General features: G+C 33.8%; 16 protein-coding genes and 1 pseudogene across 17 annotated transcripts, besides 3 other annotated features; 5 read left to right on the forward strand and 12 right to left on the reverse strand.

Annotated features, from left to right (window-relative positions):
* Nucleotides 1-1,804: part of a mobile genetic element that runs on past the window's edge.
* A 529-nt stretch (nt 1,805-2,333) lies between these two features.
* Nucleotides 2,334-3,178, forward strand: TVAGG3_0594390 (annotated as a pseudogene). The gene has a single exon. A coding segment is annotated over exon 1 (845 nt).
* A 4-nt stretch (nt 3,179-3,182) lies between these two features.
* TVAGG3_0594400 (serine threonine-protein phosphatase family) lies at nt 3,183-3,425 on the reverse strand (the record flags this gene model as incomplete). The annotated part of the gene is made up of 1 exon (XM_001312920.1): nt 3,183-3,425. One exon carries the CDS (start codon nt 3,423-3,425, stop codon nt 3,183-3,185), a length of 243 nt encoding a protein of 80 aa, XP_001312921.1.
* An 18-nt stretch (nt 3,426-3,443) lies between these two features.
* Nucleotides 3,444-3,806, reverse strand: TVAGG3_0594410 (uncharacterized protein; the record flags this gene model as incomplete). The annotated part of the gene is made up of 1 exon (XM_051239592.1): nt 3,444-3,806. One exon carries the CDS (start codon nt 3,804-3,806, stop codon nt 3,444-3,446), a length of 363 nt encoding a protein of 120 aa, XP_051097416.1.
* A 1,009-nt stretch (nt 3,807-4,815) lies between these two features.
* On the reverse strand, nt 4,816-5,703 carry TVAGG3_0594420 (dolichyl-phosphate-mannose-protein mannosyltransferase protein; the record flags this gene model as incomplete). The annotated part of the gene is made up of 1 exon (XM_001312921.1): nt 5,102-5,689. The coding sequence occupies one exon, from the start codon at nt 5,687-5,689 to the stop codon at nt 5,102-5,104; it is 588 nt and encodes a 195-aa protein (XP_001312922.1).
* Nucleotides 5,704-5,845: 142 nt separating this feature from the next.
* TVAGG3_0594430 (Ankyrin repeat family) lies at nt 5,846-6,091 on the reverse strand (the record flags this gene model as incomplete). Its single annotated transcript, XM_001312922.1, has 1 exon — nt 5,846-6,091. The coding sequence occupies one exon, from the start codon at nt 6,089-6,091 to the stop codon at nt 5,846-5,848; it is 246 nt and encodes an 81-aa protein (XP_001312923.1).
* A 317-nt stretch (nt 6,092-6,408) lies between these two features.
* On the reverse strand, nt 6,409-7,419 carry TVAGG3_0594440 (protein of unknown function (DUF3447); the record flags this gene model as incomplete). The annotated part of the gene is made up of 1 exon (XM_001312923.1): nt 6,409-7,419. The coding sequence occupies one exon, from the start codon at nt 7,417-7,419 to the stop codon at nt 6,409-6,411; it is 1,011 nt and encodes a 336-aa protein (XP_001312924.1).
* Nucleotides 7,420-7,446: 27 nt separating this feature from the next.
* Nucleotides 7,447-7,586: a mobile genetic element.
* A 289-nt stretch (nt 7,587-7,875) lies between these two features.
* Nucleotides 7,876-8,130, reverse strand: TVAGG3_0594460 (cyclin-dependent kinase inhibitor 2C-related family; the record flags this gene model as incomplete). The annotated part of the gene is made up of 1 exon (XM_001312924.1): nt 7,876-8,130. One exon carries the CDS (start codon nt 8,128-8,130, stop codon nt 7,876-7,878), a length of 255 nt encoding a protein of 84 aa, XP_001312925.1.
* Nucleotides 8,131-8,201: 71 nt separating this feature from the next.
* TVAGG3_0594470 (protein of unknown function (DUF3447)) lies at nt 8,202-9,131 on the reverse strand (the record flags this gene model as incomplete). The annotated part of the gene is made up of 1 exon (XM_001312925.1): nt 8,202-9,131. The coding sequence occupies one exon, from the start codon at nt 9,129-9,131 to the stop codon at nt 8,202-8,204; it is 930 nt and encodes a 309-aa protein (XP_001312926.1).
* Nucleotides 9,132-10,065: 934 nt separating this feature from the next.
* On the forward strand, nt 10,066-10,718 carry TVAGG3_0594480 (retrograde vesicle-mediated transport, Golgi to ER; the record flags this gene model as incomplete). Its single annotated transcript, XM_001312926.2, has 1 exon — nt 10,072-10,653. The coding sequence occupies one exon, from the start codon at nt 10,072-10,074 to the stop codon at nt 10,651-10,653; it is 582 nt and encodes a 193-aa protein (XP_001312927.1).
* A 365-nt stretch (nt 10,719-11,083) lies between these two features.
* TVAGG3_0594490 (uncharacterized protein) lies at nt 11,084-11,446 on the reverse strand (the record flags this gene model as incomplete). The annotated part of the gene is made up of 1 exon (XM_001312927.1): nt 11,084-11,446. One exon carries the CDS (start codon nt 11,444-11,446, stop codon nt 11,084-11,086), a length of 363 nt encoding a protein of 120 aa, XP_001312928.1.
* Nucleotides 11,447-11,879: 433 nt separating this feature from the next.
* On the reverse strand, nt 11,880-13,393 carry TVAGG3_0594500 (guanine deaminase family; the record flags this gene model as incomplete). The annotated part of the gene is made up of 1 exon (XM_001312928.1): nt 12,072-13,364. One exon carries the CDS (start codon nt 13,362-13,364, stop codon nt 12,072-12,074), a length of 1,293 nt encoding a protein of 430 aa, XP_001312929.1.
* A 1,804-nt stretch (nt 13,394-15,197) lies between these two features.
* TVAGG3_0594510 (ubiquitin-like family) lies at nt 15,198-15,788 on the forward strand (the record flags this gene model as incomplete). Its single annotated transcript, XM_001312929.1, has 1 exon — nt 15,198-15,788. The coding sequence occupies one exon, from the start codon at nt 15,198-15,200 to the stop codon at nt 15,786-15,788; it is 591 nt and encodes a 196-aa protein (XP_001312930.1).
* A 282-nt stretch (nt 15,789-16,070) lies between these two features.
* TVAGG3_0594520 (uncharacterized protein) lies at nt 16,071-16,410 on the reverse strand (the record flags this gene model as incomplete). The annotated part of the gene is made up of 1 exon (XM_001312930.1): nt 16,189-16,404. The coding sequence occupies one exon, from the start codon at nt 16,402-16,404 to the stop codon at nt 16,189-16,191; it is 216 nt and encodes a 71-aa protein (XP_001312931.1).
* A 365-nt stretch (nt 16,411-16,775) lies between these two features.
* TVAGG3_0594530 (methyladenine glycosylase family) lies at nt 16,776-17,607 on the reverse strand (the record flags this gene model as incomplete). Its single annotated transcript, XM_001312931.1, has 1 exon — nt 17,029-17,607. One exon carries the CDS (start codon nt 17,605-17,607, stop codon nt 17,029-17,031), a length of 579 nt encoding a protein of 192 aa, XP_001312932.1.
* Nucleotides 17,608-18,545: 938 nt separating this feature from the next.
* Nucleotides 18,546-20,876, reverse strand: TVAGG3_0594540 (uncharacterized protein; the record flags this gene model as incomplete). Its single annotated transcript, XM_001312932.1, has 1 exon — nt 18,546-20,876. The coding sequence occupies one exon, from the start codon at nt 20,874-20,876 to the stop codon at nt 18,546-18,548; it is 2,331 nt and encodes a 776-aa protein (XP_001312933.1).
* Nucleotides 20,877-20,906: 30 nt separating this feature from the next.
* Nucleotides 20,907-21,589, forward strand: TVAGG3_0594550 (cytidylate kinase protein; the record flags this gene model as incomplete). Its single annotated transcript, XM_001312933.2, has 1 exon — nt 20,907-21,539. One exon carries the CDS (start codon nt 20,907-20,909, stop codon nt 21,537-21,539), a length of 633 nt encoding a protein of 210 aa, XP_001312934.1.
* A 200-nt stretch (nt 21,590-21,789) lies between these two features.
* Nucleotides 21,790-22,333: a mobile genetic element.
* A 36-nt stretch (nt 22,334-22,369) lies between these two features.
* TVAGG3_0594570 (actin binding) lies at nt 22,370-25,789 on the forward strand (the record flags this gene model as incomplete). The annotated part of the gene is made up of 1 exon (XM_001312934.2): nt 22,370-25,789. The coding sequence occupies one exon, from the start codon at nt 22,370-22,372 to the stop codon at nt 25,787-25,789; it is 3,420 nt and encodes a 1,139-aa protein (XP_001312935.1).
* Between the last annotated feature and the right edge of the window lie 603 nt (nt 25,790-26,392).

A 26,392-nucleotide genomic window follows, 5' to 3' on the forward strand; every position in this document is an offset into this window, starting at 1 on the left:
GTTAGAACAGATGGACCCACCATACTGGCTAATATTTGTCGGTCAAAACACAAAGATACTGTTGAAGCCATACCATTATGGTCCAAAAATATTTTAGATGTGAAAACTGCTTTGACAATATTCGTTGACAAATACCATCCAACAAACTGACATCTGACTGTGAAAGTTCTTTCAAATCAGACGATATTAAAAACTATCTGCGTTCAAAAAATGTAAACCAATATTTCATTGTCGACCAAAACCATTCTGCTCTTGGTGTCATTGACGGTTGTATAAAAATGTTAAGAGACTTAAACCAACCACAAGGTGGTGAAGCAAATGAAATGTCATATGACGACAAATATAGACACTTCTCCATGGCAAAGATGAGACAAGTTTTAAATATTTACAATAGCCGTAAACAAAAAGGTTTGGGAAACCACTCCCCGAAGAAATGAAAAACAACCCTGACTTAGAGAAAGACTATATATTTAATAATTTAGTCAAAAGAGACAAACAAGAAAGAATGCCGGGCTTCAAACTTCAGAAAGGTGACAAAGTAAAAATAGAAATACCTAAACGCGACCCATATGAAAATACTATTGACTATGACAACAATGGGAACCCGACAGGTACTCACATTCGTGTTCGTAAAAATAGAAGAAAGTATACAAGAGAATATTATGAAGTTTTAGGCAAACATGGCAAAATGTACACACTGCAAGCAGAAGATAAAACTACTATTGTCAGACCTCGTTTCAAACTTGTCAAAGTTCAAGGTGGTATACTTTCAAAGACAGTTCCTAACAAATATAAGACAACTCCTGACGAATATGCTAAAGAAGTTGAAAATGACGACTAAGCATTTCTATACCATGCGTAAACTGTCATGTAAGGTGGCATGTAGTCTTTACTTTGTCCCGTTGTTTGCGTATACCCTGAAACGAAATGTGTATGGTCTCCTCCTACCTCAGTGTTATCCAAGTAACATTTATAGCCAAACTGAACGTTGTCTTTAACATCATATCCTTTACCTTTTGTCATTCCTGTCCAATCCCAATATTTATGCCTATGCCCACCTTCTCGAGAGATGTAGTTAAACTTACGTAGTGACTGTGCGCAGGTAAATTTGCACCTGAATCGTTTTACTTCCACCTGTTTCCTTTGAAGAGTTGCAAACATAAAAACCTGTCGACTATTTGAGTCCAAGTTCCAAAACCAAGTACTACTTCTGGTCTGGTAGAGTTCATTGAGTATAAATAGAGCCTATAGGATATAATGTTTGAAGTATTTCTGTCTTTAATGTTTGAAGCTCTGTTTTGTCTGCTTTCTTGTCATATAAATCTTGAGCAGTGAATTTAATATTATGTTCATCCTTCATGACATAAACATCTTTACATCTAATGTTTCTCATCGTCGTTATGTCGTCATCCGATGTTAAACCTTGTGGAAAGTTAGGAGGTTTCCAATATAATACATCCCCACCAGTTTCTTCAACCGTTCCTTCAATACTTTCTATAGCAACAGTTGTAAAACTTGTATGTGTATGAGTCTTATCTGCTTTCTTCTCTAACTCATCGTTAACATAAGTTTTATCTGCTTTAAGGTCTAAACATCCTGAAACCCATCCTGTATCGGCTTTAGTTTTTAAAATCTTCGATGTCCATTCATGGTACCAGTCAACCCTTTCTTTCATTTTGTTATCTTTTTCATCCACATATTCCTTATCCGCCTTCTTCACTAACACACTAGCCACCCATTCCTTATCTGCTTTCTTTTCAAGGCTAACGTTTAAGTCTGTTATTTCAGATATAGAATGTGTATGTCCAACGGCACTTTTCCTGTTTTAAGGTTTCTTGTAAGTTTGTAATATTTGCAATGGTATGTGTATGAGTCTTTTTAGAATATTCGTTTTCAGCTCTTGTCACTTCACTTGACATTTTATTGTCAACATATGTTTTGGTCTGCTAGTTCAGGATGAGTATGTTTTTTTGTTGCATAAGCTTTGTTAGCTCTTTCTTCTTCTTTTGCTATTGCATCGTCTACATATTTCTTTGTCAGCTTTGTTGCCAACATCTGCTTTCAAAAGAAGTTCTTATAGGTTCTCGTTTAAAGTTCCTTTTGTTGGATTTATACAGACAGTTATGGTTCTTATTGTCTTGAAACAGAAAACTCATCTGTCATTGGGTTTAATGTTCAGTTTTAAGTTTCCTTCTTTCAATGACTCAGATATCTTAGAATAGTTTGAAAAGTTTGTTGTGTTCTTATATTTAGAGCTTGCATAATGAGTTGTCGGTTGTGTTGTATTTCTCTCATAGACGCTGTTTCATTTGACATTTTATTCTAGATAAAATATGCTTTCAATAGAAAAAGAAAATTCTAGAGTTGCTACAACTAAACCATTAGATGAACTTTTTACTAATGTCGGTCAAAAGTTTGAGACAGAGACCGTAAGCATGAAGGCTATCGTTTTGACTACCCGTTAGATGGTTAAGAGACCCATCTGTCACAAAAGCTATTGGCTTTCGTAGAATGAAGTTCATTTCAGAAGCCATACATGGTTTCCCATTTACGGTCGGTTTTGAAGTTCGATACTATAACAAAGAAAACGTATGTATGAGAAATTTGAACAGGGAAAACTTTTACAAGTTAGTTTGCTTGTAAATTTAGAAACAACTCTTCAAGCTTTTCAAGAAAAATAAACGACATCTATATCGAATATGCAAACCAGTATAACATTGACGAAGGAGAGTACCATCTCGATATTATTTATGACAGGAAAAATGCAACTGTTAAAATCAATAGAATAGAAGACCTTGGAGAAAACGTTTATATTTCTACAAAACATAACAACTTGGCATGGTATAGATTTATGAGGATGTTAAATCAGCCTGCAGAATATCCAGTACACCCGGACTTTTATGAAGTCGAAAACCCTAATGGAACATATGAAAATGTTTTCGACTCAGATGCTATTATCGTTCATGCTTCATTTTCTGGTGCGCAAAACTCTTTCTTATGCTTGGCAAATGACTTTTACGAAAAACCTACAAAGCTATATGAACCACCAAGTGGAAGTATTTCAGACTTTCAAGTATGGTTTACTACAGATGGAAGAAAGAGAATAATTCCATTATACCATGCGTTTTACTTAGAACTTAGTTTCATATACAACTACTATCGAACGGTAAAAATATAATTTTTTAATACGGTTGAGGTGTTGGATTTGGTTGCCAACTAGACTGTGGTGCAGGTTCAGGCTGTTGTATAACAGGAGCTTGTTCTTCTGGTTCAGGGTCTTTAGGTATAATACCAACGAACTGACCTACTCTTTTACCAATATTTTTGACACCGTTCCAAATTCCTTTTCCGACGGTTTTTATTCCATTCCATATACCTCTTCCAACATTTCGAAAGAAGTTTCCAATACTACTGAAGAAACCCATTTTACTATATGTAAAAATCTAATGTCCGCCTAGTCTCTTACGTTTCCTGTTGAGTTCCATAGCATTCTTTAACTGGAGCTCATACATTCTGTTTCTCCTCTGGTAGAAAACATATTCTGGGTCAACTCCTGTGTTCGCGTCATCTGCATAAAGTTGTTTATATCCCACTTCGGGGTTTGTATAAAACTCTTTCCATCTCATATTTGCATACCATGGTGGCAAACCTAACGCAGCGTCATTTGACATGGCAGTTTGCGTTTGTACATCTGTTGGCACTTGACCATAGTTTGCCATTGCAGTTTGTATTCTAACTTCATTTGGAATATTCTCTGGGTTTGGTTGTCCAGGTTGCTGTGCATTCGCTAAGTTCTGTGCGTCCATTTAATATTAGATAAAAATATCTCTTACGAGTACATATACTGGACATTTGCAGGCATTGGTTCATCTTCATATTCTCTGTACCTTTCTGCCACGTCAAATAAATAAATGACACAATGGAAAAAACCTAAAACAAGTAGTCCTATTTCAAACCACATTTACTTACTAGTAAAATTTCTTTGTTATGACACTTTCTCCGGTTTATAGGACCTCTCTCATATTCTATCTTGTCATATCTAAACTCATAGTCATGTATGTCCTCTAACCATCTCATAACGGTTTCCAAACCACTTTTATCGGATGTAAAGTAAAAGCATGGACAGTTATGTAAAACGTCTAAAGTTTCTAAAGAGTCTCTCAAAGTCCAGTCTACTTGGTATTGAAAATCCCATGTGTTATAGAACGGCGGGTCCACTATAAAGAAAACATTTTCCTTGTCTTTATATTTTTCATACAACTCTGTCCAATAACATCTCACAAACTCTATACCCTCAATATATTTTTCTATGTCCTCTTTGAAAACATTTGTATAGTTAAGATATAAAACATTTGACATAAGTGTTTCAATGTCATGAACTCTTATAGAACCACTATATAATAGTCTAGCAGATATACTATCCCAGTCTATATATTCTGCTTTTTTCAAAACCTCTCTCACAATATTTTTCTTATCTAATGGTATACGTTCCATCTTGCCTATAGGTATCTTTTCTTTTAACTCTTTCAATATTTTGTTAGTGTCTGGTATATGTTTGAGACGGTTCATATAGTTGTCGAAGTCATTGCATATAATCTTTGAGTCTGGGAATATTGTATGGCACAAATGGGATATATAGAAACTTCCACCGAACAAATCTACAAATGTTAGACCATTCGGTAGTTTCTTAAGTTCTCTCAATAGAATATCTTTACATCTACTCTTATTTCCAAAGAAGGGTAACGGTGGTTTTGTAAAATTCATTTATATATAATAATAAAAATGTTTTTTCCTGAAAAGTGACAGAAAAGTGACAAAACATGAAAACATATATAATTTGTGAAAAGCTCCTGGAAGCCCTCCGAATAAAAACTTCATTTATACTAAACATCTTCAGGGCTAGAGGGCACGAAGTGCCTGGAAGCCCTCCGAATAAAAACTTCATTTATACTAAACATCTTCAGGGCTAGAGGGCACGAAGTGCCTGGAGGCCCCACTACCTTTTTTTTTTTTTTTTTTTTTAATACACTTATCATATTAGAAAAACTTCTACAAAATACTCAAAATAATCATTAATTTGAAATAGATAATAAAAAACATTTTATTTCGAAACAAAAACTCCAAAACGGACAAACCAATAAGCATTTTCGTCGGTTTCAGATCCGTATATTTCATGCTCACCCATGATTTCTGGTATGTACATTCCAGTTGCATTTGCATTTAAGTAATAATTCGTATCTATATGTAAAAGCTTAACATTGTCTCCTACTAAGACATTTTGCTGATTGCATTTCATTTGCCATACGTCTCCGGTGTCGCTTCCATCAAATGCACTGACTTCATAGCCTTTTTCAAGTTGAGCTGTGATTGCATGAGAATGTAAATATTTGTTTGTAACCGTGTGCCTTAAACGAAGGCGGTCTCCGCATTTAACTATTTCTCCTTGGTGAATCGTTGAGTTTTGAACGGGTAAAACTGTCCAGTAATTCTCTGCTCTGCCGTATTTAGTTCTGTTAACTCCTCTAACAAGTTGTTGAGTACTTCCGGTTTGATAACTCACTTCAATTGAAGAAAGCATTAAACCTGTGTTAGCATTTTGTAGTTTTATAATTGAATAGTAAGTGACCGGAACTGGCTCTGTTGGAGCAATCCGTGATTGAGAGATTTTCAATAAAGTTGCAACAAACATTTTTTTTAGTAATAAAATGTACACAACCAAATATAAAAAATATAAGAAATATAAAAAATATAAGAAATATAAAAAATATAAGAAAGCAAACAAAACTTCATTATTCATCTCAGAGTCATTTCAAAGTTGCGCTATGTGAAATTAGAAATTCGACAGTTACTGTGCTATTTTTTCTGCTGCAAAATTTAGAGCAGTTTCTCCATGATTATCTTTTTCATTGATATTTGCACCATGTGAAAGAAGAACTTCGGCCATTTCTTTACTATTTTTATCTACTGCATCATGAATAGGGGTTCTCCCAAAATAATCTTTTTGATTGATATATGCACCATGTGAAATAAGAAGTTCGGCAATTTCTTTTCGATTATAAATTGCTGCATAATGAAGAGGAGATTTACCCATATTATTTTTATCATTGATATTTGCAAAATGTGAAATTAGAACATCAACTATTTCTTTATTGTTTCTAACTATTGCAATATGAAGAGCAGACTCTCCGTAATAATTTTTTTCAGAAATATATGCACCATATGAAATAAGAACTTTGGCTATTTCTTTACTATTTTTATATGCTGTATAATGAAGAGCGGTGTCTTGATTATTATCTTTTTCATCAACATTTGCACCATGCGAAAGAAGAAGTTCAAGAGTTTCTTTACTATTATTTTCTACTGCTCTATGAACAGCAGTTCTTCCACATGTATCTTTTTCATTGATATTTACCCCATGGAAAATAAGATATCCGGCAAATTTTTTGAAATTATTAATTGCTGCATAATGAAGAGCAGTTTGTCCGTATTTATTTTTTTTTCATTGATATTTGCACCAAGGGAAAGGAAATATCCACAAAGAGATGAAATATTAAACATCGGAGAATAAGCAAAACATTTGTTAAAATTATTAGTTTGATCGAAAAATACTAAAAATGATTCAAGATTTTTATATTCTCCACAATCATTTAAATGGATCATAATATTGTACTCATTCATTAAGAATGTAACAAAATCAATGTTGTGTGAAATAATTGCATATTCCATGCAATATTTATTTGGTTTTTGATATTTCAAACATTCACTCATGATCTCTTGATTTCTGCCTAAAAATGAAAATTCTAAACATTTTTTAGTTATTTTTGAGTCAAATTTCGTTCTTAAGAACTTGAAACAATCAACTGCTCCATGATAACAACATAATTCAAGTAATGAATATTCTTTCTTAGAGTGTGGATATAAATCGCTTTCAAGTTTTTGATCTTTATCAAATCCATCTCTTTCTGTAAATGAGATGAATGATATGATGTCATTATCCATAATTGCTTCGTAGATTGTATCTTCTTTATGAATATCCAAATATTCTGAGTTAATTTTTTCGAAATCACCAAACTTGTCTAATTTAATTCCGTATTCTTTATAAAACAGAAAGTTTGAAACAAGTTCAACATTCTTGACATCTTTGACATGATATTCATCAGATATGAGTTTGGCAAGATATAAATATGACTTTGTATAGCGATTATTATATGGAATGATATTTAAAACATCTCTGATAATAATTTGGGGATGATGTTTCTTTGAATCAATCAATTCTGTTTTGATCATTTTGTAAATCTTGTTTAATTCGTCTTCTTTTTTCGTTTTTAGCTGATACAATGCATTGTATGAATCAATATAGTATTTATAGATACTTCTCAATTTACAATATTTGCTTGGATGTAAGTCCAGGCCAGACATTAGAAAATTTAAAATTAAATTCCTTAAGGGTGCCCTATAGACGATAGACCACCCTCAGAAAAGCACTTTTAAGGCTATTATATTGAGAACTAGAATCTGGATAATCCATTCATTCGAGTTCTAATAAGGTTAATTTTGTGATGTTTACATTATCGTTATAGGGCACCCTTAATTTGCCACTCAAATTTTGCGAAGTATTCAAAATAAAAATGAAAAATTTATCGAAAAAGTGCATTAAAAAAGGTGAATTTTTTCCCCTATTCATTTTAACATCAACTAGTTTATGAAATTTTGATCCTATGTATAGATTTAGTGTGGCCCCTACGCAAATCCAAAGAATTATTTGATCCAAATTAATAAAGCAGAATCTATGATGAATTTGAAAGGAATTCGAATGAGTAACTAAAAACAATATATATTCTGTGATGTAATTATTCCAATTTTTTGATATTTTCTTCAGTTTACAAGTGCGGTTTCTCCATTATTATTTTTTTCATTGATATTTGCACCATGTGAAATAAGAAATTCTGCAGTTTCTTTACTATTATTAAATGCTGCAATATAAAGTGCTGTTCTTCCTTTTTTATCTTTTTCATTGATAATCGCACCATGTGAAATAAGAAATTCAGCAAGTTCTTTACTATTATAATATGCTGTTTTATGAAGTGCTGTTTCTCCATTTTTATTTTTTTTTATTGATATTAGCACCATTTGAAATAAGAAATTCTGCAGTTTCTTTACTATTATAATATGATGCAATATGAAGTGCGGGTTCTCCATCTTTATTTTTTTTTATTGATATACGCATCATGTGAAAGGAAGTATTCCAAAAGGGATGGAATATTAAAAATCGGTGAATAAACAAAGCATTTGTTAAAATCATTAGTTTGATCGAAATATACTAAAAAGGATTCAAGATTATTGTAAATTCCGCATTTATTTAAATCGATCTCTATATTGTATTCATTCACCAAGAATGTAACAAAATCAATGTTGTGTGAAATAATTGCATATTCCATGCAGTCTTTATTTGGTGTTTGATATTTCAAACATTCACTCATGATCTCCGGATTTCCTCCTAAAAATGAAAATTCTAGACATTTTTTAGTTATTTTTGAGTCAAATTTCGTTCTTAAGAACTTGAAACAATCAACTGCTCCGTGGTAACAACATAATTCAAGTAATGTATAATCTTTATAATAAATTGGATATAAATTGCTTTTAAGTTTTTGATCTTTATCAAATCCATCTCTTTGGGTGAATGTGATGAATCGCTCTAAGTCATTATACATAATTGCTCTGTAAATTGTATTTTCTGTATGAATATCGAGATTTTTTGAGTTAATTTTTTCGAAATTGTCTGATTTGCCTAATCTAATTCCATATTCTTTATAAAACAGAATATTTGAAATATCCATGAGATCGTTGACTTCTTCCACATGATATTCATCATATATGAGTTTGGCAAGAAATAAATATGACTTTGCATAGCGATTGTTGTACGGAATGATATTTAAAATATTGTTCATAATTATTTGAGGTGGATATTTCTTTGAATCAATCAATTCTGTTTTGATCATTTTGTAAATCTTGTTTAATTCGTCTTCTTTTTCCGTTTTTAGCTGATACAATGCATTGTATGAATCAATATAGTATCCGTAGATACTTCTCAATTCACAATATTTGCTTGGATTAACGTCTTTGTCGGACATTAATAATTTTTTAAAAAGAGATATTTGTATTTTACCATATAAAATACCATTTAAATTTATTGTAAGAAAAAAATACTATGTTATATATGTGGAAAACAATGACCATAAAGATTTCGGATATAAAATATGAATTTAGATTAAGTCCATGGATATGAAATGATGCTGTAACAATGGAAAAGCAGATGACAATAGAATTTTCATCATGATACTTGATTTATTCAAGATTTATTTGCCAATAATTGTAAATCAATTGATTCTTGCAATATAGATAAAGGGATATATTTTGTTAATAAAACTATTTCGTTCAATCCCTTTTTTCAGCCAAAGAACATGGCATATCAGGTTTCTCATTGTCCGAAAGAGTTAAAGATAGTTTTATGATATACTGTGTGAAGATGTAAACCTACGGCGATTCTTTAGTCCGCAAAATCAAAATTGTTAAAATATAATTTCTAACCTCAGATTGCTACGCTTACCCTTGGGCAAGCATGCCATCTTCTGTAAAATAAGCATGTGCTGATTATAGGAAAAGTGTTTATTCAAATAAATTTGAGTGGGATTATTTAATATTTGAAGCAATAAAGCTTGAAAACTCGGTCTAGCGTTATATTTAAACAGAAAAGGCAGAATATTCCTTAGAATTTAATTTTGCCTCATAATTGAATAAGAGATTTCCGAAGAAGTTTATTTATTATCAAGTATTCAGTTCTTATAAGCTTTGGTCTTTGATTTCAGCTCCTAAGTGTTCATGAACATTTGAAATAAAAGAAAAAGATATCCCAACAAAAAACTAGTATTCAGCATAGCAAAATATCACACCAGAAGGAAAAATTTAAAGACAAATGAGGTTCATACTTGCTGAGTTTAGAAATGCAGCAAATCATATCGAAATCCGACAGCTATTAAATTCTGGTTACTTCTTACAAAAAGTGACAACAACATGAATGTTTCTCCATCGAAACCAGAGTTCAAAATCGTTTTTGTTGGAGACTCATCAGTCGGGAAAACAAGTATTATTGTAAGATATTCCAATAATTTATTTTCTTCGGATAATCAACCTACAATTGGTGCTGCTTTCGTTTCAAAAGAGGTTACATCCCCATATGGACAGGCCATTCTTCATATTTGGGATACAGCTGGTCAGGAGAGATATAGAAGCTTAGTTCCAATGTATTCCAGGGGTTCATCAATCGCAATTATCGTTTTCGATACATCCGATGAAGACGGATTTACATCAGTGGAAGACTGGATAGCAAAAGTCAAGGAAGATGTTACACCAGAATGTAAAATTATAGTTGTCGGAAATAAGTTAGATCTCGAGCCAAGATTTAATAGAGAATACGTCGATGATTGGTCAAAGAAAAACGATATTCCTGTAGTTTACGCTTCGGCCAAATCAGGTCAAGGCATTGATTTGATCTTTCAGACTGTTGTTTCGGCTCTACCACAGGCTAAATTTGTTCTTAGCGGTCAAGATGTGGATATTGAAAACAATAAAAAAGAAAAGAAATCATGTTGCTAAGATAAGAAGAATTCAGTTCGTAAGAATTTATCAAAAATCTTAAAATGTCATGTGATTATATAGTTCTATAAATTTTAATATTTAAAAATTCTATTTTTCCTTTCAGAATATTGTAATATAATTGATAACATCGATAACTCTGCTGACAGTATTGTCATGATGATGTAATACATAGCAAAAGCTTGTATCTGCTGAGTTATTGATATTCATTGAGAAAATTTAAATTGCAAACATTTATGAATCAGAATGGGAAATTAAGCTTGATTTAGATCAAACTTGTATAAAATAAATTGTATATGAGTAAATCAGCATTTAGTTGCATAGATTAAGTAAAAAAAATGTAATTTTTTGTAATAGAGAATAGTTTAACATGATTTTATGGTAAAGTAAGATAGATATAAAACAAAGATGAATGAAGAATGATTTGAAATTAAACTGCCGTAATTTTTTCTTCGATAATTGAAGATACTTTATCAAGATTGTTTAAGTAGTTGTTGTATTCGATTCTGTATAACTTTAATAGTTCATTTCTTGTTAATCCTGCCAATGAATCCATATCATCTGAATATTCGTTTATTTCTTCTTCCTCTTCTTCACCTTCTAGCATTGCTGAGATTGAGTTTTCAGATAATCTCTCAATAACAGGTAATGGAATAGGATCCATTACACTCGTTTTTTCGAATGGTTTAGGTTTGAGTGATTTCTTTGTAGTTGTTTTCCTTTTTGGAGCATTTTGTGGCGGCGGGCGAGTTACATTTGATTTTGTTGAGAGAGAAAAGCGTACAGGGCGCATAAAATAAAATATAAAACCGTTTTATCAATTCATTTCTCTGAAATCTTCAACATTTTGGATAAATTTAATGAAAATAAATGTATGTATATACTGTATAGGATATAGAAATGGAAACAAAAATAGCACAACTACCCAATTTTTCAACAAAAAAACTCTAAATTAGTTGAATCTCATTCAATAATATAAGCTTTGATGGATGGAAATTCAATCATAGAATCAATTTGGGAAAAACTCGTTATTCATTGTTCAAATTGAAATTCTATATAAATATACACTGAATTATACTAATTTTAGTCAGTCACTGCAGCATATTATTGGTTCTTGATGATTTTTCAGCTGATTCAATAAGAAAACAGAATCAATTTGAGTATTTCTTCATATCAGCATTGATATGAATGTCATATATTGGATTCATGAAGTAACATAAGAAGTACAGTTTTATTGAGATAGAAAAAACAATACTAAAGTCGTGATTTTTGAAAAAATTAGGGAAAAGATCTTGAAAAGCTATCTGGATGTGAGTAAATTAATTTTTATTAACTGAATTAATCGAAAAGATAATCGAATATTGGTAAAACCAAACTTATTTTATTATATTTTATACTTTCTTCATTGGTCACAATTCTTACTTGGCTGTACTCTTGACAAGGTTGCCGCGGACATAAACACGGATAATGTTTCTGTCATCAGCGCGCTGAACGAACTTATCAAGAAGATCTGTTGTCTTCTCCTTTGTGAAGCAATCGCAAAGGCCTGTATTCATGTCAGCGACAATAGCATCGAATTCCTTTCCGACCTTGAAGTTTCCGACCTTATCACCGATAGAAAGTGCGTTTGCACCACCTTCTGTAGCGAGATAGAAAACGTCTGCTGTTTCGAGTAGCTTGTATTCCTGGCCGTCTTTGCGGTGCTGGAAGAGGTTTGCGCGTGAGCAGATAAGAGCGTTCTGCATAGCATGGATCATTGATGGGGATGGGCCACCAGCGACATCTGTACCAAGGCCGACCTTGACGCCAGCATCAAGAAGGCGACGAACATCGCAGATGCCGGAGTAAAGCATGAAATTGGAAGATGGGCAATGGGCAATAGCACCACCTGTCTTGGCAAGAAGCTTAAGCTCCTCGTCTGTAAGGTGAACACCGTGAGCAAGAATTGTATGCTGGTTGAGAAGTCCGAATTCTTCGTAGACGGATGTGTAGTTAGGGCACTCTGGATGTAATTCCTTAACCCAAGCGATTTCACCGAGGTTCTCGGAAACATGGGATTGGATCAAGCAATGTGGATGCTTCTCAATGATCTCATGAAGTCCTTTCATAAGGGCTGGTGTGCATGTTGGAACGAAGCGTGGTGTAACAATTGGCTGAACAATGCTCTCTGGGTCCTTGAAAGAGTCAACGAACTCCTTGGCCTTTGAAATAGCATCTTCTGTTGTTTCGATGTAGAAATCTGGTGAATTGCGATCCATCGAAACCTTTCCGATGAAGGCACGCTGTCCGCGCTTTTTGCATTCCTCAGCAAGGAAGTGAGAAGCTGGGGTATGAATAGTTGCGAAATAGCAAGCTGTTGTTGTTCCGCTAGAAAGAGTGCGATCAACGACAGCCTTGTAGATTCTCTTAGCATAATCTACCTCTTTGAACTTGGATTCAGCTGGGAATGTGTATGTATTTAACCACTCAAGAAGTGGAAGGTCAAATCCGCATCCTGCGAAGACATACTGTGGAGCATGAATGTGGCAATCAATAAGGCCTGGCATGATAAGCTTGTTCTCTCCAAATTCTTGGATTTCGCCTTCGAAAGCTGGTTTATCCTTTCCGATATATTCGATCTTGCCATCTTTTACATGCATGTATGTGTTTTCGAGGATTTCGAGCTTGCCATCAACAGTGTGAACGAATGTTCCGTGGAAGAGTTGACTCATAATGTTCCTATATCGTCCTAAAGTTCTCAAAATATTCATTTCAAAATTTCAATCGTTTTTCATTGTTGAGCCAAAATCTTTAGTCTTTGAATAGTTACTGAAAAACATTAATGCGGTTCAATTCCCTTACATCAAATTATTCTGATAAAATGCTGCGTGAATGAAAAATTGGAAATTTAATGAATAACATTTCGTTTTGGACGGTTACTTCATATCAATTGCTTTAATTAGGATTTGGTCGGTCTGGACATTTAAATGTTATGAAAAAAAATTGAACATGTAATAATGTAATGAATTGTGCATTACACTTATTCATTAGAAAGTATTTCAACTTGTTTTTATAAATTTAGATTTACTGGTCAATAAATAGCTCTTGTAAAAAAAAATACAGAATAATGAAAGAAGAAAAAAATGTGATGTCTAATCCTTAAAGCGAGATTAATCTTATGGAGCTAAAAATACAATATAAGCTAAAAATTGCATATTAGTAAACAAATATATATTTCATTTACCCAAGCTTGACCCTAAACTGAACAAACTCATCGAAACCGGAAAATTCCAAAATCTTGAGCTATATCCCTGATGCGAAATATCTTCTGTTTTTGTATTCCTGATATCACAGAAAAAAAAGATAGATTTATATTTTATCAAGGATATTCATACTATTACACACAAATATGAGCCATAATTAAGAGATTCAACATGCATAACTACCATTTCTATTGGATGTTTACAGGTATTTGATGAAAATGTCGTCATATTATAAAGAGGGCAAACAATGGAGGAGAAATTAACTGGCAAACGAATAATAGCTATTTGAGTATGCATGTGAAGCTTTTATTTATTTACATTTATAAATTCAACTTCATTACACAATTTTAAAGCCAAAACTAAAATTATTAACTCCAAATATTATATATATTATATTTGACGCTAATGCTTGATTATCATATTAATGCATTTGTTTAAAAATGAGTTTCGAAATAAGATATTTCAAATGTCTTTTTTTCGATAATTTAACAATGATAATATACATCCAATATAGCTTCGTATGGAAAAAAATCCATCTATGAGAAGGATCTTTTTGTGTAATTTCGAAAGTAATCAGAAATCGATAATAAAGAACAATGGATAATCCCTCATCGAGTTCTATAGAAAATCAATATGAAATTTTGTTTGAGTAACATATATTTACAGTTAAATTAATTTTTTCGATATATGGAATTAAGCATCGAAACAAAATAATGATTGTGGATACTTGGTAGCTATAGTGGAGTTGGATTCCAAAATATGGGTTAAATCGCTGCAAATCTCAAAATCAGTCCAAGCGAATAATTTATCAAAGGAGGTTGGTTTAAAATATGTTAAAAGATTACGGATAAAAATAATGCAGCAATCAATATTTTAAGCCACTCAAGCAAATGAATTTATAGATAATTGTCACTTTCCTAAAATTATTTTAAGATCGATTGATCGCGTATATTCTAAATTAATAAATATTATTCATTTTCTCAATTTGATATAAATTTTTGTCACTTTTATTAGCGCTCTCAAAACATAAATATCATTCTTGGTATTTAATGTAAAATAAGTATTTTGAACTAAAATATCACCAATTTTTTTGTTTTGAATGTGCTTTTATTGTACAAAATAATTTATATATTTTTACACTCTTTCTATGATGTAGAAACTTTGTCTTATAAAAAAGAAAATTCAAAAACCAGTTTTGAGAACATTGTATTCAATATTATTTTCGGTTTGACACTTTAAATGGGCAAATTTTCTTAAAAAGGGGCAATTTGAAAATCTATCGTCATCAATCTACTTAATACCATGAATTTTCTCCGCCTCACAGTACTTTGGCCACAAGGCACAATATTACCCGTTAGGGTACGAAAAGATGCAAAGGGATCTGATCTAATTCAGCTCCTGCACTTTTCAGTTTCAGAAGGCTGGGAGATGTTTTTAATCTACAAAGGAATTTTATTAAATCCAAACGAAACTCTTGAAGATCAAATCATCGATGAGAACGCAACTTTGTACGTTGAATTCGTACCCCAAGGCTCTACTGTATCGGAAATAGTACAATCCACACGCCTTCAACAGAAAGTTCAAGAACTTTACATTGAGTCCTTGAGGCTCAACGACCTTAAATATGATCTCTTAGAAAGCCATCCCAATGGAAAATTAGCTTATGAAGAGTTATTGCGTTTAGAGCAAGAAAGCGATGATCCCGAAGAGGACGAGCCCACAAAAATTCTAAAGCCAGACAAAATATCTACAAGCCCCCTTCCAGCATTTTGGGAGTCAAATGACGATTTAACTGATGTTGACGAGTCATCTGACAAATCCAATTATTTATCCCCCGCAGAAGGTTCCCCAACCCTCCTTACAAAAAGGAAAAAGAGCGGGTGGACATGGTAAGTCTCATTTATCAATCTTTTAGTAGCTGTTTGTTTATTTTTAAATTTTGTGTATGTAATTTCCTAATCAAAGAAATGTTTTTAAGTAGAAATATACCTTCAAATCGTGAAGATTTTATGAATTTCAAAAATTTAATATCAAGGTTTATAAACTGCTGCAATATATGTGTTCCAACTTACAAGGATATGATTAATCAGATTTTAAATACAATTCGGAAAAAATCTTATTATTGTGAAATTCCGAATATCAATAGATAAAGAAAGAAGCTAAAAGTTGTAATAATAACAATCTTTAATATATAATTAACTAGAAACAAATGGTATATAAGTGATCTCCTTCATAGGACTAAAACTATGAAACAATAAAATAATCAGAGGTAAACATTCTTATGGGAAAAGTCTTAATCATGATGTTCATGACCATGGTCTTTAGCGTTTTCCAGGTCTTGCAGTTCTTCATCACTATGATGTTTCTCTTTCTTTACTCTAGGTTTAGCTGGAGGTGATGTTTTCATTGTATAAAAGTGTACAGCGATGATTGCTACAATGATAATAACACAGAGAATTGCAATAACAATACCATATGCCATTAAAAACGTGCTATTTCTTTTCGTCATTTATGTGTGGAAAAAAAAATAAAACGAAGAAATTTTATGCAGCATTTTGGCATAAACATATTTTGCTTCTCTATAACCCTACGTCAATGATTTGATTATCGAAAATTGTTATCGGAGATTTCATTTACCTTGGCACTTTTGGTATACGGAATTGACATATTTGGGCGCATCGCGCCCCTGACAAAAAGTTAGAAAAGTGTTAATTTTTAATTTCTCTAGTTTCCAGCCAGAATCAATATAGAGTTCATGGACAAAAAGTGAAACTACTATAGTATGGGGAAAAAATCCTAACGTGGGTGATTTTTCACCCAGCCATAAGGATCACACTTTTGAGAGTTTTACATGGCATTTGCCGGCAAATGCCATGTAAAGTTATCTCAAATATTTTAGGGTAAATGCACCGGCAACCCCTGGGAAATAATTGAGAATAAATTACATGGCATTTGCCGGCAAATGCCATGTAAAACTCTCAAAATTTCAGCCCCTTACGGCTGGGTGAAAAATCACCCACGTTATGGTATTATTTGAACAAATTATAAGACCATTAATAAAGCATCAGGCAGCTTACAAGAAAATAATAATATCTCCTAGATGTTTTTATTTATAAAAAGATAATTTTGAATTTTATTTTTTATTGTCATGGTTTTTATATGGGCATGAATTCAGGTGATCATTAACCATTCCAATTGCTTGCATAAATGAATAAACCAATGTGCTTCCAACAAATTTGAAACCACGTTTCTTTAAATCTTTGCTGATCTTGTCTGATATCTCTGATTGGCTTGGTATATCATCAATTGAATCCCATTTGTTAATAATTGGTGTGAAGTTAACAAATTGCCAGATATATTTATCAAAAGTACCAAATTCTTCTTTAACCTTCAGAAATGCCTGCGCATTTGATATAACTGCTTTTACTTTTAGCTTGTGCTTAATTACACCATCAGTTTCCATTAATTCTTCAACCTTTTTATCATCAAATTTTGAAACAATACTTGGATCGAAGTCCGCATACGCAGCGCAAAGTTTTTCTTTTCTTTTTAATATTAAAAGCCAGCTTAATCCAGCAGATTGCCCTTCTAAGTTTAGCCACTTAAAAATCTCATTGTCATCATGCACAGGAATGCACCATTCGTTATCATGATAGTCTTGGAGAAGTGGATCAGAGTTTGCCCAATCACAACGAGAGTTAGAAGAGTTCATTTATTCAAAAATGATAACTTTGAATGTGAATTCAATTTTCAATACTTTCTCACAAAAAAATTAAAAATGCTAAAATTTATATTGCAATATTGCATAGAATAAAATTTTGTTGCTCAGAAATATTTTTGAATGTCCAGGAAGTTCCCAGGACATTAATTTCTCATAATTTTATCTATTGCACAGTTCTGCTAATTCTACTCATTAGATGCTAAAGTTTTTTTAATACCATAGAATGAAATCTTAATGTATTTGTTATTCTTATAATTAAATTTAGGTTATTAATAGTGTTTTTCTGGATAAAATATTAATATGTGTAGTTATTGATCGCGCTTATTGATGGTGCATTTACTTTTGTATAGCTTGTCTTTCAATCATGTTGTTTAAGGTTAGAATTGCGGTTTGAGTACTTTCTGTCAGACAATGTACATTTGTAAGCTTTCTGTGTGTCAGACAATGCACACAAGAAGAAAATTGTGAAGTTTTTGTATCAGAAAGTACTCGATTTTCTTCTCAAATAATGTTTTTTAAGGATGTATTTACGACTTTCTTGCAAGCTCTCAAATTTTTGACAATAGAAACCCAAAAACCAGATGTTTTGTAGATCTGATCTCATATTTTGATATCCCATTGCATGTTCATATAAAATATTAAAGCGAAATACAAAAATTGTGTTTATTTTATCATGAAATCTCCTTCACAAGTTAAAAAATGTCAAAAAAATTGAGAGTCTGTCAGAAAGTGGTAAGTGCATCTTTTAGGGGTCCACTTACGCTCCTATGACATGACTTTCAATTCAGATGTTTAATGACGCTTCACACCATTTATCAGGAATTTGAATTAAATTCAGATGGGCGTAAGTGTAATATGAAAAAAAAATTGATCGATATTTTTTGTCAATCATTAATTATTTGCATTTTGATAGAAAGAAATAAAACATTTTATTTATCATCAACAAGAATAACAAGAGCTTTCAAGAGCTCGTTGTCTGCTTCACGCATTTTGTTCGCAATCTCCGATATTTCGCTATTAGAAACCTTTTTAAGAGCTTCACTATATTCATTCCTTGGAGATAAAAGAATAAACTCGTGAAGAGCGATTTCTTTGATTAATTGGTCATTTGATTGATCAGCAACCAATGTCCAGTCCAAAGCAGTCTTCGCAAACATCCTAATGTAATTCAATTTGTTTGCATTTGGACTAATAACTTTTAATCCTTCTCCAAACTGCTTCTTTTTGGCAAAGTTGACTGCATCTACCGCCCACGAATACTTTTCATTTGATAAATGAATTTCTTTGTGGACAGCGCAGCCAGAAATAAACTGAGATTTGATATCTCCGGCCCATTGGCATAACAAAGGCTTCTTGGGCCATTCGTTGTAATGCCATCTTTCAGAATCATCCTTTTCTATAACATAATTAATGCAAAAATCTAAATCATCGTTATAAAATTTTGATGAACAAATAATTTCATCTTTCGACCAAGAATCACATTCTAAGTCTGTCCTTCCCATCATAACAATAATGGGTGGTGGAATATCCTTCGAAATCTGTTCTAATATCAAATCTGGCAAATTTTTCAAGTTGTCACTTTTTGCAATTTTTACCAAAGAATTTTTGGCCTTTTCGTGTTGATTCTTCAAAGATAGAGATACAGCGTTATAGAGTTCTGCTTCTGGACATATTCTCTCGTCAACATTGATATCAAATTTACCTGCTTCCATCAATTTTCTGGCGAATAAGGAATAACTGTCTTCTTGGAGCATTTTACAAATCTCATCGTCAATCTCGGACGGATTGAACTTCGCAAATCTCAAGAACTCTCTTCTTGCGGTTGAATTCGATGGCAATTTCTTAATTGACGAAATAACCGAGCTTCTTTCCTCTTTCGACAGTGCGTCCTTAACATTAAACGATGTTACAAGGTATCTTACCGCTTCTACATTCCGATCCTTCGCTGCCAAGAGCTGATTTCCGATATCTAACGCAGCTCTTGCGAATTCCGGCGCAGCAGCACCCATAAGCCTTATAGCAGCTTTTTTGTCTTTCAGCTGTGGACTCTTAAGTGCGGCAAGGCCTACAGCGATCGGATCGTCAAATTTCAGAATTCTGATGTCACTTTTCTGGTCACTTTTATCGTTTGTACAAGAAAGTAAAGCACAATAGTCATTGTTAGTACATACGCACTTTAGACCGAAGAACCTGGACTCGTCTAGTGCCGTTACGATACCTTCGTCGAAATGCTCGTTGTTTCGCTCAGGATTTGGAATAAATCTTACATTTGATTCTCCACTGAGTACTACGAAGTCCCTGTTAGCATCTATTGAGGTGCATGGACATGGTTCTGTAAATTGCTCGAGAATAAACTTGTCGTCGCGTTGTGTAAGTAAAATTACGGGATTTTCGGTTTGAATTACTGGATGTTTTGTTAAAAATACGAAAGATTTCTCTGATAATGCTTTAACTGATATGAGTTCAGCTGGTAAGCATATGTTAAATACTGTTTTGGCGATGTATTTCTTATTTGGTAATGATCTGACTAAAAAGAGTGCATTTGCACCTTCATCTGTGAGTCCAAAGTCGATATCAAGTCTTTCTCCAAGCTCAAAACACTTCGTTCCCGGTGTAAATGGCGTAGTATTTGAATTTCTTGAATCTTGTTCGAGTCTAATAATGAAAATTCTATCGGAAACAGAGAGAGCAATCGTATTTCCTTGGAAGCAGAATAACGGACGTCTATCAAAGCGTGGCATTAAGACAGCACATCGAAAAACAGGACGATCTTCAAAATCCCAGATAAGGAAAGTACTCGATGTGCAGAGAATTGTAGAATTACCGCTAATTTCAACAATTGGCTCGACGTCGCTTTGAAATTGACCGATTAAATAAGCACTTAAATTATTCGCGAAAGGTTCCATAAATTCCCAATTCGCAGGTACGTATGGTAACTTTGGGAGAAATGCTGACTTAGTTCCATTTCTCCAATTTGTTACATATAAAATATTATATTGTTTCGAATTCGTGTTTAATTGTGTAATTGTGAATGAATCAGTAGCATCCATGTATCGTACATCAATGCATGTTGAGTCCATTGATGTCGATGTGAAGAATCTGATCTTCTCTTGGAATGGTTCGATTGAAAAAACATTGAAATATTGAAATCCTGAGTAAAAAAACATAACCTCGTTTTTGCTTGATATCATCATTGATGTTGGAGTTGTTTCGAATGGATGAATCTGCTTCAAACCAGCAACATGAGGAAGTTCAATCATTTGAGGCAGAAAATTGGCACCTTTTTTGCAATGAAGCCTCAATATTTTTTACTTCTAAGCAGTCCTGGAGCCGAAAAGGTCCAGTTCGCGCATCAACTATGTTCTAAAGAACAGTATGAATATATTTCTGTTGTAAATTTGATGCTAGTTGCTTCAGCCAAAGCTATGATTCCAAATTCTCAAATGGACGAGGAAACTAGAACAATATACTTAGATCTCTTCCAAATGGTTCAGCACCGACAGGAAATTCCTGGAAATATGATGGCCTGGTTAATCAACCAAAAAATCTCGGAAGATCCATCGAAAACATATATAATTGACGGTTTTCCACATACTTCTGATGAATTAGATGATCTTTTTGCAATTGATGCTCATTGCAAAGGAGCAATTTATTTACAGCTTCGAGATTCAGAGATAAAAGAGAAACTATTGCAGGAAAAAGTATTGAACAATAATCAAAAGATAAATGATGCATATATATCGAAATATATCACTAATTTTCATGCATCATTTGATCCAATCCTTTCACAATTCCGTGTGACAGGAAAACTGATAACGTTAGATCCGAGGAAATCTATTGATGAATTGGTTTCACTTGCCGATGAGGAAATTACACGAATAAATGAAGAAGCAGATTCAGAATATGAAGAAGATGTAGAATAGGCTTATATTGTTATGTATTTTATATTAGAATAAAGCTTAGCTATTTTGATAATTTCAATAAAAATTTTTCTTAAATATTTTAGTGGGATATTATCGAATGTATCTGTCCTCATAATTTTCATAACTTAGAGGGTATCTAAATGCCTAAATAGCATAGTTATCTAAATTTTCTTTGATAAACTTGAAATCATATTGCTCAACGCAATATGATATGGCTTAGCAGCTTATCTTTGCACAAGCAGTCTTCGTAAAAATAAATTTCATTAATTTTTACGTACATATTAAGGTACTTATCTTCTACATATATAATCTTCATTAGATATATACATGATAAATAAAATTCATAAAACATTAAAAATCAAAAAATTAGATGAACCTTGGCAATTAAACTTTATTAAATAATAGTTGTTTATAAATTATATTATATTATCATTTAATATTATTTTGATAATGAAGATTTTATTTTGCAATAATATAAACGAAATTTTTTAACTTATGAACTTTTGATGGAAATATGCAAATTTAAAATAATAAAGAAAGCCGCGAGCGAAGCGATCGGCTTAGTTCGAAGATTTTGATTCAAATCTTTGCTGATCTGTAATTCGCGGAAGCCACGAGCGAATCGAGCGGCTTAGGTCTAAGATTTTGATTCAAATCTTTGCTTATATTCCTTAAATTCTTTATGAAACTCGCAACAGTTCCATAAAAATTTTAAATTCTAAACTGTCGAAATTACCGATCGGTAATCACACCCTTCACGGGTGTGTCACTTTTAGCTAAAATTACCCCTACTCTACTCATTTCTAAGCTTTACAAATTTTTATAATTTTATGGAGAAGCAAGGGAAGCAAGATACCATTGAGAAAAAATTCATGGAGCTTCTTCGTGATAATGACTATAACCAAGAAACAATAGCTAAGATGATGAAAATGCCTCTCCCTCTTAAATTAGAATTCATTGAGAGAGATCAAGCTGCTGAGAAGGAGATTCGTGATCCTCATTATTTCTTTGAAATGATAAGGAAAAGTTTCTCCGAAGAAAGCATCATAAGCCTTAAAACAGTCTTAAAAACTTGCAAAATTTCTTGGGTTCAGTTATTTATATTAAATCAAGGATTAGAATTCCTTATTCAGCATATTTGTGAATTTACTGAAGAAGCCACCCTCGGAAATATGAATCCAAAAAGAAGAAAATTACTTTATGAATTAATTCAGTGTATTAAAATCCTTGCCGATGTTCGTTCATCACGCGAAGAATTTGTAAATCATCCAGAATATCTCCCGCCGCTACTTTCTGTTATCATGTATCAAGATATCGATATAATGACAGACATTCTTGCAATTGCTGTCGCTTTTGCACCATCACCTCTCTTCGTTGAGTTTGTTCTCGGAAATATCGACGTTTTACACCGTGGAAAATTCAACGGATGGGAAGTTTTAATAGAATATCTTAAAGTCGTCGAAGACTTGAAGAACAATACAACACTAAAACCAGAATACATTGCTAAGAAGCAAATGGATGCGGAGAAGACATTCTTTGCTTTCTTCGGCTCTGTTGTGAAGAAAATACCAGATTCAAAGGCACATGTATCCCTTCTTTTGAAGCTACATAAGTCGCAAGTATTAACACATCTTGCTATGTTCCCAGATCACAAGGAAAGTATCCAGAATTTCATTAACGAAGCAATTATTATCGAAAAAATCTTTCCAGCAAAGCATCTCAACCCATTCGATATGCGCCAAGTATGCAATTATGTCGACGAGAACATGAACCAGGACAGAAGAATGTCCATCAACTTACATCTCGCTAATTTATTGCAAACAGCACCAGAAGCAGCCGATAAAGTCTTAGGATACTTCGAAAACTTCTTACATTCTTACAGACAGCAAGTTTCCATCGGAAAATCAGAGACTTTCGATGAAGTTGCTTATTACTCATTACATCCAACAGATATTCCCGAAGTTACACTTCCTGCCATTCTTTCGGACCTTTTCGAGAAGTACGGCTTCCTTCCAAACGATACTCTTTTAACTTTACCGCTTCCAACTGTATCAAATGACGGAGAAGAGAACGAATCGGCCGAGAGCCTCAAATTCAGACTCGGCAGCATTCAGGACGAACTGAATGTTGTTCGTTCCCATCTCAAACGTACATCAAACGAATTACAAAATGCAAAAGAAGATAACGCGAAACTCCACAACACAGTGGATGATCTTAAGAAGAAGATCACCCCAGATGGAGAAGATATCGCTAAGGTAAAAGCTGTTCTCGAGCAAAAAGAAAAAGAATTAGAACTCAAAACTAAACAACTTGAAGAAAAGAACAAACTTATCGAAGAACTCAAACGCAAAGCAGCTACAAGTCAACCACAACAAGCTACAGGCGAATCCGAAAAAGCAGATTCTGCATCTGTTCCACCACCTCCATCCGGAACAGCTCCTCCTCCACCTCCACCACCACCAGGATTGGTCCCACCGCCACCTCCTCCACCTCCAGGCGCATCATTAGTTCCTCCTCCACCTCCTCCGCCTCCAGGAGCTCCAGGATTAGTTCCTTCTCCACCTCCTGGTGCAGCAGGATTAGTTCCTCCACCGCCTCCTCCTCCACCTCCAGGCGCATCATTAGTTCCTCCTCCACCTCCTCCACCTCCTGGTGCAGCAGGATTAGTTCCTCCACCGCCTCCTCCTCCACCTGGTGCTGGTGGAATTCCACCTCCACCACCTCCTCCAGGCGCAGGAATACCTCCACCTCCACCAGGAGTTCCAGGAATTCCTCCGCCACCAGGAGCTCCAGGACTTCCTCCTCCACCACCAGGAGTTCCAGGAATTCCTCCGCCACCAGGAGCTCCAGGACTTCCTCCTCCACCACCAGGAATGAGGCGAAATGCAGCCCAAAACTTGAGAAGACACAACACAGCACCACCTACAAAGATGAAAGGCTTCTTCTGGCAGAAGATCAACGATGTACAAGCCAAAGGAACAGTCTGGGATACAATGGACGACCTCAAACTCGACTTTTCGAAACTGGAGAAAGCATTTGCAGCGAAACCACCTCCAGAGAAGAAAGCAAAGGCTCCGAAGAAGGAAGCACCAAAACAAGTCGAGTTACTTGACTCCAACAGAACACGTTCCGTCAACATCGCTCTTTCCCGCTTCAAGATCTCTTACGCCGACATTTCAACAGCCATCAGACAGCTCAGATTCGACGGCGTTTTCACAGAAGACCAGTTCTCATCCCTCTACGCAAACAGGCCTAAACCAGAGGAAATCACAACAGTCACACAGTACACAGGAGACAAAACAATGCTTGGCAGCTGCGAGAAGTTCTTCCTCGCGTTGTCAACAATTTCAAACATCGAGGAACACTTGAATTTCATGAGTACAAGCCACTCTTTCAAGGAGACAATCAACCAAGTTGAAGTTCCTCTCGACACATTAACAAACACTTTCAAAGGACTGAAGAATTCCAAGTCATTGAAGGATGTTTTGGCCGTTGTTTTAGCGTTCGGAAACTACATGAACGGAGGCACAAACAGAGGTGGCGCCATGGGCTTTAAGATCAAAATCCTTGGCGGATTGGCAGAGCTCAAAGGATCATCAGGAATTACTATGATGCATGTCATTGTTTATCAGGTTTTGGACTCTCCTCCAGAAAAGAATTTGATTGGATTTTTGGAGGATTTGCAGTCTGTTTCTGCTGCTTCTAAAATGGATATTGAAGCTGTCAAGGCAACATTTGAAGGCCTCAAGACACAAATGAGAGGTTTCTTGAGAGTCAAAGACGAGTTTGAAGAAAAAGTCGTCGAAGGAGATCTCTTCTATCCAAAGGTTTGCGAATTCGAAGAAATGGCACAGCCAATCTTAGAAAGAGTCGAAAACAAACTTAAAGAAGTAGAACAGTTGTACAAAGACTGTTTGTTAATGTACGGAGAAACAGAAAAGGACTACTCAATGGCAGCATTCCTTGAAGTTTTCTCTAAGTTCGTTTCGCAGTTCGAGAACATCCAGAAAGTTGTAGTGAAAGAACGCGAGAAAGAAGCCAAACTCGAGGAAGCCTGCAGAAGGGAAGAAGAGAAGAGGAAGGCAAAGACAGAAGAATCAGATTTCACTCAACAAAGAGGTCTTTTGGATCACGAAATCCAGAAGATGGCCGAACTTTCTACTTCTTCAGAACCAGCGGTTATTACTTCTCGTGGAAGAGCAGCAAGAATCAAACAACTCCTCGCGGAAGAGCATAAATTCTCTATGTAAAAATATACATTTATCACCCCAAATTTATATATATTTTTTAAAATAAATATCTTATATGTTGTCCAGAAATTATTAGTAAATGAAATGCATTTTGAGAGGGACAATTGTTGATGATTTTTTTTGAATTTGGCATTAACTCCTTTGCTTTTGGGAAATATAAATGTATTGTGATATCAACATATATGTATGTTGACGTTTTTTTTATGTAAGAAAAATCTCAAATGAAATAAATTTATTATGTATAAATAACACTCCAAACTTAAATACTGAATGTATAATCATATTGTAAGCATATTGTCTTGTTGTAATGGCTACAAAAAACAATCAGAAAGCTATGTATCAGGATATTATTACAATTTTTTTGCAAGGAAAGGTAAAAAAAAATCATCAATATGATTTTGTATTAGATGGAAAAAGTAATAAAAAACAATTAGACGGAGTGTGACAAGCTAATTTTTTATTCTTCCAATTAAATTCATTTTCGAAGTTGAAAGAGAAGAACCTTATACAGGAGCAATATTGATTGCACCATGCAAAAATGTACTTTAGCTGTTTCTTTATTATTTTCATGTTCTCCTTTTTTTTAATTTTTTTTCATTGATA

Source organism: Trichomonas vaginalis, chromosome II (genome assembly GCF_026262505.1).
Source record: "Trichomonas vaginalis G3 chromosome II, whole genome shotgun sequence".
NCBI classification, from domain to species: domain Eukaryota; phylum Parabasalia; order Trichomonadida; family Trichomonadidae; genus Trichomonas; species Trichomonas vaginalis.